A 15,888-nucleotide genomic window follows, 5' to 3' on the forward strand; every position below is an offset into this window, starting at 1 on the left:
GGAAGAACTCTTGTCATGCAGAGAATGATCATGGCCTGAAATTCTCAACAATAAAGTGGTAGAAGCAAAGACGATTGATAAGTTTAAAAGGAAAAAAAAAGAATTAAAGTTGCATGGATAGACCAGGAGAATGGAACTGTCTAGAGTACTTTCTGGAGTTCTGGTATTGATTTGATGGGCTGAAAGGGACATGACACTAATCTAATTTAGCTCATCTTAATTAAGGAGCTATACTTATGTTCAATGAACATAACCTAGGTCATCAGTTGGGGTTCTCATTTTCTTATCACAATGCAGTAGCCATTTTTGAAGGAAACCATATGTGCAAGCATTGTGAAACATAATAATTCTCAAATTTGAGTTTTCATACAATCATTCATTGAGCAGCAGTGATTCTCCCAGTGTGCTATTACTTATTATGGTAATTAAGCTCAGGAATATTGGTGGGATATTATTGGCAGAGAATAGCTACCATGTTTGTCTACACAACTGTACACATTTTCTGAGAAATAACACAATATAAGAATTTCTTTTGAAATGAAAAGTGGGGGCAGTGATGTTAGATGGCAAGGTCTACTCTGCAGGGATCCAGTCGTGAGAAAGTAAGTGATTTTATTTTCTCATAGTGGGGTGGGGATTGGGGAAGAAGAGGTCAGGGAGGTCAAGAGCAAGGACATGGTTCGGCTTTCCAATGACATCACCTTGCACACCAATACCTAAGGCAGGTCACCTTGATTTCCCAGTCAGCAAACAAGGCAATTAAGGGCCTTAATTGGAGATGGGTTGAGAAAGTCTTTGTGAACCTTCTCATCAAGAACTTAATAGGTGAGTATCTCACTAGGACCAACTCATCCAGTTATTTTCTCTTCTTACCACATCTCTCACCATCTCCAGGGCAAGGAAACATCATCTCAGGTATGTTTTCTCAGACTGAGAGGAGTATTTCTGGTGGGTGGATCAACCTATCATGCAAACACTCAATAGTGTCAGTAGGGGTGCAAGAAAATGAAAAAAAGGGAGAAATTAGTTTATTTTGTATTATCATTTATATACCCACAATTTTCACTTTTTTTGCATAAACAATAAAAAGTCTTTGTTTTAAGTTCCAGACAATGTAGAAATAATGATTTAAATGAATTTTATAATTTATCACCAAAAATGGAATCAGTATTATAGCTACAAGATAAAATTCAGACTCAAACACACAGCCAATCCCAATGAAGAGCAGCACTGACGACATCATTTACCAGTTACAAATTAGTTGCTTCTTGCAATTATACAATGATCCTTTTCTAATTGTTATGCCTCAGTGGGATAGCATGCTGAAAATTAAGTCTTGCTATTTCCAGAATTGTTACACAAGTTAGATTTTTCAAAAGTTCTTGAATTTATCTGTCTTTTAGACTCAGCTTGACAGAAAGCGTGGACCAGATTTCTGTACTTGACAGGAATTACCATTTATCACAAGGAAAGAAACTATAGTTACAAATAAACAATTATGAATCACTGGCATACCTCTACTAGTTAAAACTCTAATCCACATTTAAACTTGTCTTCCCACCCCCTCCACACACACAAAAACACAGAAAGAAACATGGTTGTTATGAACAGAGGCAAAACTGGAAAAGAAGTTCAATGCTTCACGGTCCTCCTTCTTCAGATGCTTTCTGGTTTGCAAGAGGCACAGGATAGCTTGTTCACACTTTTGAAAATGTTTGGCTTATTAAAAGTCACAGCTACAGCAACTGCTAAGGCAAGTAAAACTGGTTTGCTTCAGACTTAAAGTGTTTGTTATTGCAGAGAATAGAAATAGCTCCTGAGTTGGAGAAGACTTGTGGGCTTCTCTCTATCTTGTTCATTAGTGCCAGACCATTCAGGAGAAATGCTAGGAAGCACTTCTACTCTCAAAGGCTGGTAGATGTTTGGAACTCTCTTCCAGTGGATGCTGGGTCAATTGTTCATTTTAAATCTGAGATAGATAATTGTTTGCCAAGTAAAGGTATTAAGGGATATGAGCCAAGATAGGTGTTAGGCCACAGATCAGCTATGATCTCTTTGAATGATGGTAAAGGCTTGAGGGGCTGAATGGCCTATTCCTGTTCCTACGTTTGTTCAGAGCTGTTCAGCTACCTGAAAACTAATTACATAGTTGTTGGCAAGCAGAAAGCCTTTGTCATCGATAACTGGTCATTAGTCCACAGACCAATCGGGTCCTTGTATCTGGATGAATCTCTTTTTTTATACACACCCCTCAGCTCTATCTTGTTGCAAATAATACTTCAACAACATTTGCTTGAACAAGGAGCTGTGTATACAATGCCTACAATGAATATCAGGTGACTTGTTTTTAAAAATTGCAGTAGGCCTTCAGCAATCTTTAAAAAGAAAAGTTATTTTCCATTTCAGCCCTCAATTAAAAATACAGAAAAATAAAAAGACACATTTTTTACAATAATGTCCTTTAGGGAAGGACATCTGCCACTCATAACTGCTTTGGCTTACGTGCAACTCCAGATTCATAATACTGTGTTTGAAACTTAACTGCTGTGTGAAATAGCTTTGAAAGCCGCTAAAATCAATGGTAATAAGGGAGGGGCAACAAATGCTGGGCTTCCCAGAAGTGCTCACACCCCATGAAAGAAGTTTTAAAAAACGTATGGCAAAAATGTATGGTTAGTTGTTCAACGGCTTTTTGTTAGACAATGACATAATATGTGCCCCAACCCTTTACAAAAAGGTACATGTACCAGGTTCATCGAATTTCTGCACCTCAATACAACAGAAATGAACAATCAGCAGGATCCTCTCACATTGAATGAGGATCTCTTGATCTCTTTCTTGGAGGGTCATTTACATATTGCACACAAGAAGATTTAGTACATGTGGAAAATAGCATACATTACTGTAATCACCTTCCTGCATATCTACCGTCTGTAGCAATGAGCTCTGCTGTCAAATTACTGAAATGGAACCACTTATACAGTAAAGACTATGAAAAACTAAGGGCCCCCATCCACTGCCACTGGCACCATGACTCCCAGTTCCTTCCTTTCATTTCGCCAAACATTCTTGTCAACACCATTCTGAAACAATGCCACAGAAACAAACTATTGCAGGTGTTGTGATTAATGTGATTGTTCCCAAATGAGCCTTCTGTCTGCCTCAATAATAGTTCCCTTATAGTGTGAATGCAATGTTTTTAATTCGTCACCAGGATGTATGGTGAAACAATTCCAGACAACAGATGTTGCTTTGAAAACTGGCGAAGGACCCATGTTCCTAGTGAAGAAATTCACGACGCTGCTTTGAACTGCGATAACAACGAGGGATGTGATTTTTGTGGCAATACCAAGGCAACAGTGATGAAAATGGTGGGAACCTCAGCGGAATCAACATCAATAGGGGCAATATTTCTGGTTGCCTGATGATAATTTTCATTGAATAAAATTCAGAGGTATCATTTTAGAAGAATTGGCAGCATAATCATGTGTCAATGCACAAACAGTACTAAAAAAGAGTTTTAGCAGCACTGCTGTTATGGATCTACTTAATTTTTATCGAGACTTATGCTGCACATGATCTAAGTGGAAATGCATAAGTCCCTAAAATCAAAATTCAGAAAGCTTCACCCAGCCTGTTACCCACCAAGAATTAAAAATGAAGATCCCCATGAAGAGAGCTGATTGCATGGGAAATTTTAGCATCATCGTGGACATAGTGAGGGTGTCATGAGGAAGAAACGGATGGTAATTGATCTGTAAACTGGCAAGTGGCACACCTCCATTACAAATTTCTGAAAGTTTTAGTGAAGTTCCATGCAGTGAAGTACTGGGATATTCTGAAATTCATGTTTATATTTCACTTAGTATTGTGACATCTCAACTCATGAAGACTAATATCCTGAGTAAGATGAGAGAATAATCCTTGAATAGAAAGCTCAAAGCATTCACCTTAATGAAAATTTAGACATTGTCATTAGGTATTGGTGTGTATAGGAAATAGTGAAGATGCCAACTCTCTGATCACTCCATATTCACAGTCTGATTTCCATAGCACTGAAAACTGTCTGGGACAACTCAGTGATTTCTGGAGAGATACTGATCGCATTATCTTATTCTTCTTTGTTCTCTTTGAATTGTAATGAAACTGAAGGAAAATTTAATCGCTATTTTTTCCCACCATCTCTGTGGTTCACTTCCATTGTACTTCCCTAAAATAGTGCCAGTTGTTGTTATTCCAACACATCTCCAATGGCTGCCCTTCCCATGTGTCATAGCATACCTCAACACATCACTTTTGTTCTTCTCTGTGCAGGCTGCCATTAGTAACAATATTCATAAAACAGAGAGTGAGTGTACTTGATTCCATGGCTCCTGATGTGCTATTTGTCTTTTTGGCTTCAAAAAAATGGATCAGCCAAACCTTACTTCAGCTGAAGATTGGCGAGTGAAATCATCCTGTTTAGATCATGCCAGAAACTGCATGCTTCAGGCTTTGATTTCATATCCTTCCCCAGCTGCTCACTCAACACAAACCAACAGTGCAGAATCTCAATATTGTGCTTGATTCCAAACGCAACTTCGATTGCAACATCTATCATTATGAGAGGATTTTCCATCCCCTCTTACCCTATGAAGACATTATGTCTACATAAATTCCACATTTAAATTCTCCATTATTTCCCACAACCATCTCCCAAGCTCCATTTTGCATAATATCGAGCTTAACAGAATTCTACTAAGGATGATCCTACACTCACACCGCCCCAGTCCTTGCAAATTTTTCATTGGTTCTTAATCTGGAGTGAATTGACTTTGACACTTCTATTTTCATTTATAAACTCCTCAATAGGATAACTTACTTTCTCACACACATAGCTCACATCCTTTGCTCTTCGTGTTCCAATTAACTGTGTATCTGACCTCTGTTTCACCATCAGTGGCAGAAAATTTAGCTACCATGTTCCTGTACTTTCACTCTTTCTTTAAAATATACAAGTGTCTAGCTCCTTTGAAAGAAATTACTGCTTTGACTGTTTCTTTAATTACCTTCTCAAACATTTCTCTTTGTTCTTGATTATGATCCAAGCCACCAGTTTGTAAAGCACTTCAAGCACTTTTCATTGTACAAAAGGAACTACATGGAAACCTCGATTATAGGGATACCAATTATCCAAAAATAGGATTATCTGAAGGAGATCTTGAGGTCCCGAGAGAAACATTACATCAAATAAGTGTGTCCAACACTGATTAAAAGTGCCGAGAACAGTCCTGGACTGATGGGAGCGCAGGCACCTTCTCTAAATGACTGAACTCCCACCCCCTCTCTCTCTCTTTCCACACTTTCCCTGGAGTTCTACACAGGCGTGTACCCTAGGCCCCCCTTCCCCAGGAAATCTCTCTAACATTGTCCTGTAAAGAGCAAAGGTGGAACCTGTCAAAAAGTTACAATAAAAAAGTTGTGTGTGTGTGTCTGTGTGCGCGCGTGCACTCAATTTGCAGACTCACATCACATCCCCCTCCCCCAAAAAGGCAGTAGCAGCAGCAGTCTTGTTGTTGGTGTCAGTCCGGCTGCCCCGGAGAGGGAGCAGGGGTGTGTGGGGTGGTCGTTGTTGGAGGTGGGCGGGAGATGGGGGTCGGGATTGGGGGCGGGTGGGGTTGAATGGGATTGGAGGTGGGCGGGGTGCGGTTTTGGACAGGGTTTGGGGGGTGGATGGGGCAGTGTTGGGGTGGGCGAGGGCTCACGCGCTAGCCTCCTAATAGAAAACTCCAAGCCCCAGAGGAAAGGCACTGAATCGATTAACTGAACGAAATAGTGCCCGCCCATCTCGTTCGGATAATCGAGGTTCCCCTGTATATAAAAGTAAGTTGTTGTTGAATGCATCAGCTAACAAAAGAAAATGTGAATAGATCATGTGATAGATAAAAATGATAAACATAAAGATGATTGAAGAATACTATACCAACTAGTGATAAAAAGAATTAGGCATATGAATCAAGTATGTATCATTTCCATGCAAAAAACTGAATAAATTTTAAACAATAAATAAAACTTAAGTTAAAATTGCTTTATTAAGTAAATACTGAGAGTTGACTACAAGGACCTAGAGATTTCATGAGAGTAAACTATACTGAACAGTCATAACAAATCAAGTCCTAGAATCCATCGATAAGGACGAAATTTCTAAATTCTTGGATGTGCAGTGTCGGTTGAGAACATGTCAGCATGGATTTAGTAAGGGGAGGTCGTGCCTGACAAACCTGTTAGAATTCTTTGAAGAGGTAACAAGTAGGTTAGACCAGGGAAACCCAGTGGATGTCATCTATCTAGACTTCCAAAAGGCCTTTGATAAGGTGCCTCATGGGAGGCTGCTGAGTAAGGTGTGGGCCCATGGTGTTTGAGGTGAGCTACTGGCATGAATTGGGGATTGGCTGTCTGACAGAAGGAAGAGTTGGGATAAAAGATTCATTTACGGAACGGCAGCTGGTGACAAGTGGAGTTCCACAGGTTCAGCGTTGGGGGCGCAGCTGTTCACTTTATATATTAATGATCTGGATGAAGGGATGGGGGGACATTCTGGTGAAGTTCACCAATGATACGAAGTTAGGTGGACATGCAGGTAGTACTGAGGAGGTTGGGAAGCTGCAGAAAGATTTAGACAATTTAGGAGAGTGGTCCAGGAAATGGCGAATGAAATTCAACGTGAACAAGTGTAACGTCTTGCACTTTGGAAAAAAGAATACAGGCATGGACTATTTTTTTAAACGGTGAGAAAATTCATAAAGCCAAAGGACAAAGGCATCTGGGAGTGCTAGTCCAGGACTCTCTGAAGGTTGATTTGCAGGTTGAGTCCATGGTTAAGAAAGCAAATGTAATGTTGTAATTTACTTCGAGGGGGTTGGAATATAAAAGCAACAATGAGCTTCTGAGACGTTATAAAGCTCTAGTTAGGCACCATTTAGAATATTGTGGCTAATTTGGGCCCCACACCTCAGGAAGGACATACTGGCACCGCAGCATGTCCAGTGGAGATTCACATGGATGAATTGTAAAATGAAGAATACTGGGATTCCAAGGTTATTTCAAAGTGAAAATATTTCAAAATTGATTACTAACACCAAAAGAACAAAATATTTATTGGTACAAAATAAATTAGGAAAGGCAGTGGACTATGACATCCACAGCTAAGTCACAGATCTTTCCACCAGTACCTAGCTGTATCCTAATTCCTTGCTCAAGCATCACAAGATTCTATGAATGAATGAGCAATTATGCAAAAACTGCAAACTTTGCACACAAATGATTTTAACAGTTTCACACTTTTCAATGTTAAAGTTTCTGAAGTAATCTGAAACTACACAGCAACTGTTACCATGACTTGTTTCTCAATTTGAGACTGATGACTCTTCAGGGTTTCTTTCTTGAACCTTCAGGTGACCGGACAGACAGATTCCTATCCCACATTTTTTTTGATGCTTGGAGCAGGACATTCCTTGTCGCAGTAGGATCTGGAGTGCAGGATTTGCTTTCTTTTCTTTCCTCTGTACTGCCACTCTGTCATCATCACGACTTTGGGACTCAGAATGCGGTGCAGTTTAACAGACAAGTTATCAATATTCTGACCAAGTGATAGCAAGCTCCTCATAGTCATTAAGGTCAGCCTCTGAGTGTCTTTGAAGCATTTTCTTTTTGTTCCTCTGGAATGTTACATATTTGGGAGTTGAGAGAACAGGACATAGCAAGAGACAGGCTTTTCAGCCATCTGGATATGGTGCCCAGTCCAGTGAGTTGCAGTTTTGCTCCAATGCTCTTGGAGCTGGTTTCAAGAAGGTCATTGGTGTTTATTCAACGGTTCTTCCATTAAATTTGAAGGATGCAGCTGAGACATTGCTGGTGAAATTTCCTCACAGTTTATAAGTGCTGATAATACAGTTCTTGGTTTCATAGCAGTACAGAACACAGTGACAACTGCTCTCAACACTAGAACTTGAGTCGACATGCAGAGCTCTTCATTGTCAAACACTCAACAACAAAGACCTTAGTATCACAACATATTCCCATGAACTTACTGCCCGTATGCCCGTATATTTATAAGCAATTCTTTTGTTTAAAAAAAATAAGCTCCAACTACACGAATGAATGATGCAATGTCAGTACAATGCAATATTCCTAACTACATTTTTTATTAATTTAAATATATCTTCCTTTTTAGCTTCTCCTTTCAGCCCTTACATTTGTCTTACCTATTTTTGTTATTTAGTTCTCCAATATGCAGTTTTATTCTATTTAAATTCCTCAAGTGTTTTCCCTGATTGTTTATTTCTCCCATATAACACTGTGCTTTCTAACTTAATTAGTGGTTCAATCTAGATTTGAAGATACAAAAAAAACTGAGAGTGTAACTATTAGCATAGATTGACGTCACAAGAATGTGTGGTAGTATCGCTCACCTTTCCTCTCTGTCAATCTTGATTTGTACAGACTTCATTTACTGTCTTCTTACGTCCTCAGAGGTCAAAGTCCCTTACTGATAAACACATAGGCAACAAGAAGTCCAACCTCACAACACTGTGATTATTGAGTCAGCTCAACTTGTCAGTGATCATTTTGCAACATTATGTATTTGCTTGTAATACCATTTTAAACTGATCCAAAAGGACAAGTTTATTATCTACCATTGGAAAGGAAATTTAAAATTATTGATCACTTATAAATATTAGATAGATCAGAACAATGAAAACTGCTCTTTCAATATGTCGCTTGAAATAAAACATCCGATAATCGCATTAATTTCTGCATATTGCAAACTGATGGTATGCAGCACACTTGAGATAATTTTAGAGCACATTGCTATCACAGTTGTCACAAACCTAAAAGCCACATATTTCAGTATTTTAAAGACAACTAAAGCTGATTGAGACCTAATCAAAGAAAAATGAGCCTTAGCCCAAAATAATCAAACCAATTAAAAGTACATTAGCTGGGATATATGGTCCATTCATTCTGAAAAACATTAAGTAAAGCAACGTGAGTACTAAACTATAAATATCATTAAGATACATCAGATCATTTAAATCCTTCGTAATGTCAGAGATGACAAGCTACCCATGTTCATGGGAAAACCAACAGATACTACCACATTCTTGGAGGATTAAAACTTTACAAATTATTGGCTGAAAGGAAACAAATAACAACAAACACTTTTCACTGATACTACTGACAGTTCAGAAACACCACAAAGTAAGGCCCATTGAAGCTCAAGCCTGACAATATTTCTGGGCCTTACACCACTAGAATTTCAATCTACAACTATGATGGCACAAAGTCATTATTTCACATTTTGTTATATTCTTAGTTCTCTTCCCTGACTCACCACCTCCCACAACTTTCTGAATCCTATTTACCTCTCAGGAAACAGTTCCCACATTTGTCACTTAGAGACTCCTACCTGTTCTCTGAGTTCAAATTCTCGTAACATTTTTGTTTTGTATTCCTTGAACTCCTTTTCAGCCTCTTCTTTCTTGATTTTCACTTCATTCAGCTGGTAGCGCAGTTCACCAGATTCCTAAAGGTTAAAGAGTCAATTGTTCATCTGTGAATTCCATTGATTTCTCAATACTGTATTCATTACAGTTTTTACATTCACAAAATGGCCTCATAGTGCCACCCAGAGCATATTAAAGGAAACTTTCTAGAGCGTAAATTAACCAGATACCAAACCTCACAGGCAGAATAGCATTTCTGAAGATTAATTTTGAAGTCAAAGCATTGACCACACAACTTTGAGATCTAATTAATTTTTACCCAGTCTGGTCTGCAAATTGAGCCATCCAAAAGGAATATTATTCAAAGGTATCTCCACAAAAAAGATTAGGAACAAACACAACTTGTGCAAATCAATAGAGATCATAATGCTTTGGAAAACTGTAAAAGATCAGGCATAGAGTAGAATATGTCAGAAATACCCAGCAGATCAAGAAACATCAGTGGAGAAAACAGATTTCATGAGTTCACCCATGTCCTCCTGTCACATACCAATGTCCACCCACATATCTCCCGCTCCCTTCCCATTTACTTAGCCTCCATCCAGTCTATCCATTCATTCATTCATTTTCTCACCAACATTCTGACATTCATCCATTCACTAACATTTATACTGTCATTTCAATTTACATTATAATAGTGGTCATGATGCTACAGTGCTTGTATTTAACTTGTTTGAAGGCAACTGGGCTCTGCATTTCTTGAAAGACTGAACTGGCGAGAACTGCTGAGCAGCATTAGGACAGGGCAAGGCTTGGGCAAAGTGACACTCCAATAATGATTGTCGCTCATCTGAAGGTCCAGAGAAATGTTTCAGTTTTTGACTTCTGTCAGTACCCTAAAGTGGTTAAAAAGTTATATTTTTTAAAAAATATTTTGTTAAATGTCAACAAGTAGATGTTGCAGTTTTACATAGGCTCGAGGTTGACAAATTTTCACTTTGCAAAGCAATTTTAATAATGCACTGCTACAGTTATTTGTGACAATATTCCGCGTGTCCTCACTGTATGGATTAACACTGGACTGATGTCTTCCATGTTTTTGTCTGTCTGAGGCAAGCAGATGGGTGGTTAATATTTACCCTATTTTGTACAATTCATCAACTTTTGTAGGACACAGGACACATTTGGTGTGGAGTTAGGAATTAATGAAGTTTGCTATATATAGCATCTTGTAAAACAAATATCCAATGATTCACGTTATATTTTCTATCTTTTCCCCCAGTGTTCATAGTGCATGGCAGATATTGGTACCATTGTTTAATGGAATCTCAATGAATGCTTGGCTGAATTCCATCTCCACTAATGGATTCAGCTCACCAGGGGTTGTTGGAATAACTGTTAAGGAGATTGAGAGCTTGGTTTATTGAAAGATTTACAAGCAGTTAAGAAGATTATGGTCTTTTAACAGATTCTTGAAGACTTTTTGTTTTGATAAATTTACAAGCTTCATGGAGTCACCAAATCTTTGAAGGTAATATGGCTCACACCAGCTCAGACATGTTAGACAAATTCAAAATATGTTGACAACATTACATCATAATAGAATACATCATAATATGGTTACACTACATTATTTGCTGATGGGGCTTTGCTTAGAAATAAGTACAATTAAATTGAACAGCATTGTGAAAGTATAACTAAGTACATTATCCATTGGGTGATATGCTATTCTGCAATAAATAACATGGAAAATCAGATTTGACTGTGCATGTTTTCCCCCTTTGCATTCATTTCCCTGTTGGTCCTGCTGCCAATTAGTTTAAATCTATGGCCTTCCTTTTATTGTTTTTATGAATGTTGGAATACTTAGTATGGAATACTTGAAAGTAGGTTACATATAATTTCTGCTTTTTTCTTTCTAAGTGTTGCAAAATTCATTTGTCATAAAAATATATGAAAACACAAATCAAGATCAGTGCCAATACTGGCTGTTTCAGGCCAAATTTGCCCTTCACACAGGTTGATCACTTTCACTCTATTTTTCATGCACAGGTTCTGAAATAAAACTATAAATTGTTCAAATTTGAACAGAGAGAATATTTTGTTTATAATCATGTTTTACTTCTCACTTGCGATTCTCAAACACTACAAGGGATTGTCAGACTAAATGACTTCCTACAAATGTATCCGTAATGTTGTTATTCAGAAATTACTTCTCTAAATTATACAACAATATTGTGAAGACTTCATAAATTCTCAGAATCACACAGCCCTTAAGGTTCCAATTTGTCCCATCAGGCTTTCCCAGTTTTTAGAAAGAGGTAACGAATTGCAATTTTCTCTCTAGCCTCCAATATTTCGCGCATGCTGATTGGCATCAGCTTGCTGATTGCAGTATTGTGTTCCAATTCCAGAAGTCACTACCATGCATGGGCCTTGGAGGCCTGCACAGCCGGTAGGAAAATTAGAGGAAATGCTGCCAGTTAGTCCCCATCATCTGCCATTTCCTAGAGGTCTGCAAAATTTCCCCCTTCAAATGTTCACCAAACGTATTTTTAAAAATTAAAGTTGAATCTTTTTCCACCACACATTCCGGGTTTGAATTCTACAACAAAATGAAGCATTACACAAAAACGATTTTTCTCATTTTATCTCTGGGTCTTTTTCTTAATTATTGTCAATCTAGGTCCTCTGAACTTTCTGACAGTGGAGTTCAAACCACTTGTTTGATCAACTCAATCAAACCATTCATAACTTTTTTCAATTCATATTTCCCCTTTCCTTTCTCTGTTTTAGAAGGTCCACACTAATTTCTACGATCTCTCCATATACTGAAGTTCTACATCCCTCTTACCATTCTAGAAAGTTATTGCAAGCTATCTTAAGGCCCTTCACACCATTCCTACAATTTGGTGTTTAATATTAGGCACAATATTGCAGCTAGAGTCCAGTACACATTTTATAAAGGTTCATATCATCCATCCATCCAATATTCATAAATATTGCTCCATAGCTCTCTGTGGCAAGGTGTTTGAAAGACTTACAACCTTCTGAGAGAATAAATTCCCCCTCACCTCAGTCTTAAATTTGCTCCCCCTTATTCTGAGATTATGCCCTCTGGTCCTGGACTCTCATTGAGGGGAAACATCCTCTCAGCACTCTGTCAAGCCCTTTAAAAATCCTGTATATTTTAATGAGATCACCTGTCATTCTTCTAAACCCCAGTGAGTAGAGTTCCAAACTGCTTAGCCTTTGTTCATAAAATAATTCCTCCATACAGTTTCAATAAGACTTTCCTATTCTTATAATCCAACCCCCTTGAAATAAAGGCCAACATTCGATTCACATTCCTGAGTACTTGCTGCACCTACTGCTGTATTTCATATTTTACATGTAGGCGCCCACAAATCCCTTTGTGTTGCAGTTTTCTGCAGACTTTCCCATTTAAATAGTACTGTTCTTCTGTTCTCCTTTCCAAAATGAACTTCACATTTTCTCATATTATACTCCATTTGCCAACTTTTTTTCCCACATACCTAACCTATCAATATCTCTCTGTAAACCATTTGTAACCCTCTCATAACCTGCCTTATTTTTGTGTTATCTGCGAATTTGGCTACAGGAGATTTGCTTCCTTCCTCCAAGGCTTTTATTTTGTAAACAGTTGTTGTCCCAAAACTGATTCCAATGGAATTCCACTGATTGCCAAACTGAAAAATAACCTCTAATCCCAACTCACTGTTTTACACCTATTAGCCAATTCACTATCTATGCCAAAATATGTCATCTGACACCATGAACTCTTATTTTGAGTAGCCTTTCATGAGGTACTTTGTCAAATGCGTTCTGGAATATAACACACCTCGCAAGGTTTGTGAAGGTTTGTAGCTCAGGTTGAGGTTTAGGGTGTAGGTTTGCTCGCTGAGCTGTAGGTTTGATATCCAGACGTTTCATTACCTGGCTAGGTAACATCATCAGTGGCGACCTCCAAGTGAAACGAAGCTGTTGTCTCCTGCTTTCTATTTATATGTTTGTCCTGGATGGGCTTCCTGGGGTTTGTGGTGATGTCATCTCTTGTTCGTTTTCTGAGGGGTTGATAGATGGTATCTAGATCTATATGCTTGTTTATGGCGTTATGGTTGGAGTGCCAGGCCTGTAGGAATTCTCTGGCATATCTTTGCTTAGCCTGTTCCAGGATAGATGTGTTGTCCCAGTCGAATTGGTGGGTTGTTTTTTCATCCGTGTATTAAAAAAAAACAAAAAAAACCCCACCAATTCGACTGGAACATCACATCTATCCTGGGACAGGCTAAGCAAAGACATGCCAGAGAATTCCTAGAGGCCTGGCACTCCAACCACAACGCCATAAACAAGCATATAGATCTAGATACCATCTATCAACCCCTCAGAAAACGAACAAGAAATGACATCACCACAAACCCCAAGAACCCCATCCAGGACAAACATATAAATAGAAAGCAGGAGACAACAGCTTCGTTTCACTTGGAGGTCGCCACTGATGATGTTACCTAGCCAGGTAATGAAACGTCTGGATATCAAACCTACAGCTCAGTGAGCAAACCTACACCCTATTCCTTTCTTCTGTACTCAAACTCTCTTACAGTAAAGGCCAACATACCATTTGGCCTCCCATCTACTTGCTTTCCATGCCCAAAGTGCAATTTATCCAAATCTCTACATCCTCCTTATTATGCTCACTCCTACCAATTTTTGTGTCATCAACAAACCTGGAACTATTGCACTCAATTCCATCCATCGTCCAAATAGTTGATGTACATGGTAAATTCTTGGGGCCTAAGCACTGATCCCTGCTGTACCCCACTTGTGACCACTTTCCACTCTGAAAATGACCCTCTTATTTCTACTGTTTCTTATCTACTGTCCAATTCTCAATCCATGCTAGTATAATTGAATGTGCCTTCCTCATCTGTACCTGTTTAACAACTTTCTGTGATTTGTGTGTGTACCAGGACACCCATATCCTCTGTACCACCAAGTCCTACAATCTCTCTTCACTTGACTTGTATACTGCTTTTCTATTTCTCCTACCAAAATGAACACATACACATTTACCCATATTTTGTTTCATCTGACAAATGTTTGACCACTTAACCTATCAATGTACCTCTATAGATTCTCTGTCTCCTCTTAACAACTTACTTCCCTTCTGATCTTGGCATCATTGGTAAGTTTAGCTACCACACATTTGGTACACTTATCGAAACACTGATACTGATTTTAAATAGTTGAGGTCCCAGCACTAATTTCCTATGGTACTCTATTAGTTATAGCTTAATGACCTGAAAATGACTCATTTCACCTGACTCGTTGCTTCTTATTAGCTAACCACATTAATGTCACCTGCTACACCATGCGCTCTTATCTTGTGTGAGCACCTTATCAAATATCTTTATGTAAATTATAAGTTATATAAATAGAATATATATGAAAATCTACATATTACGATATTAATTAATTAGATAGAGTACAGAATATTTACAATAATTGAAACTTAAATTTAATTTTTAATGTATGGTTTCACGACTCACCGTGGGCGGCACGGTGGCACGGTGGTTAGCACTGCTGCCTCACAGCGCCAGAGATCCGGGTTCAATTCCCGCCTCAGGCGACTAACTGTGTGGAGTTTGCACGTTCTCCCCGTGTCTGCGTGGGTTTCCTCCGGGTGCTCCGGTTTCCTCCCACAGTCCAAAGATGTGCAGGTCAGGTGAATTGGCCATGCTAAATTGCCCGTAGTGTTACGTAAGGGGTAAATGTAGGGGTATGGGTGGGTTGCGCTTCGGCGGGTCGGTGTGGACTTGTTGGGCCGAAGGGCCTGTTTCCACACTGTAAGTAATCTAATCTAATCTAATCTATACTCCTCTCCACAATAGAGTGTTCAATAATTGACCTGTTGATGAACTGATAAATGATGATTTTATAATCTTGTCTTAACCTTTCTCGCCAATCAGAGAATAGAGGAATGCTGCTAATTAAAATTGGTGGGCAGTGGAGAAAGATTTTCATCATTGTTAATATTTAACTGAATTACCATTGGTGAGATGGTTTGGAAAACGGTCAGACAAAAAAACTGTTTTTACCTTCATGTGTCATATGAAACTTATGATGGAGGCAATTCAATTAATGGACCCTTGTAAAATTCCACAGGACCTTAGTTTGTGAACCACTGATAGCAAGATATTAAACTGCTAACTTTATCATGTCAATAGACAACTAATACTCCAGCCTGTACTATTGTTTTGCTGACAAATGAGGCAGCAAATTTGTGCACCAGAAAATCCTGCAAACAAGAATTAGATAAACAGCCAGCGAATCTGTGTTTGGCAGGATTGAGCTGGATGGATCAATACAGGCCAAAATTACA

The 15,888-nt window shown here is 38.6% G+C and overlaps 1 protein-coding gene across 1 annotated transcript in view; it reads right to left on the reverse strand.

Annotated features, from left to right (window-relative positions):
* sdccag8 (SHH signaling and ciliogenesis regulator sdccag8) overlaps positions 1-15,888 on the reverse strand; it is a 357,014-nt gene that overhangs the window by 254,051 nt on the left and 87,075 nt on the right. Inside the window, 1 exon segment of the mRNA XM_072580466.1 lies at positions 9,449-9,565. Coding sequence (XP_072436567.1) covers positions 9,449-9,565 — 117 coding nt within the window.

Source organism: Chiloscyllium punctatum, chromosome 11 (genome assembly GCF_047496795.1).
Source record: "Chiloscyllium punctatum isolate Juve2018m chromosome 11, sChiPun1.3, whole genome shotgun sequence".
Lineage (NCBI taxonomy): Eukaryota > Metazoa > Chordata > Chondrichthyes > Orectolobiformes > Hemiscylliidae > Chiloscyllium > Chiloscyllium punctatum.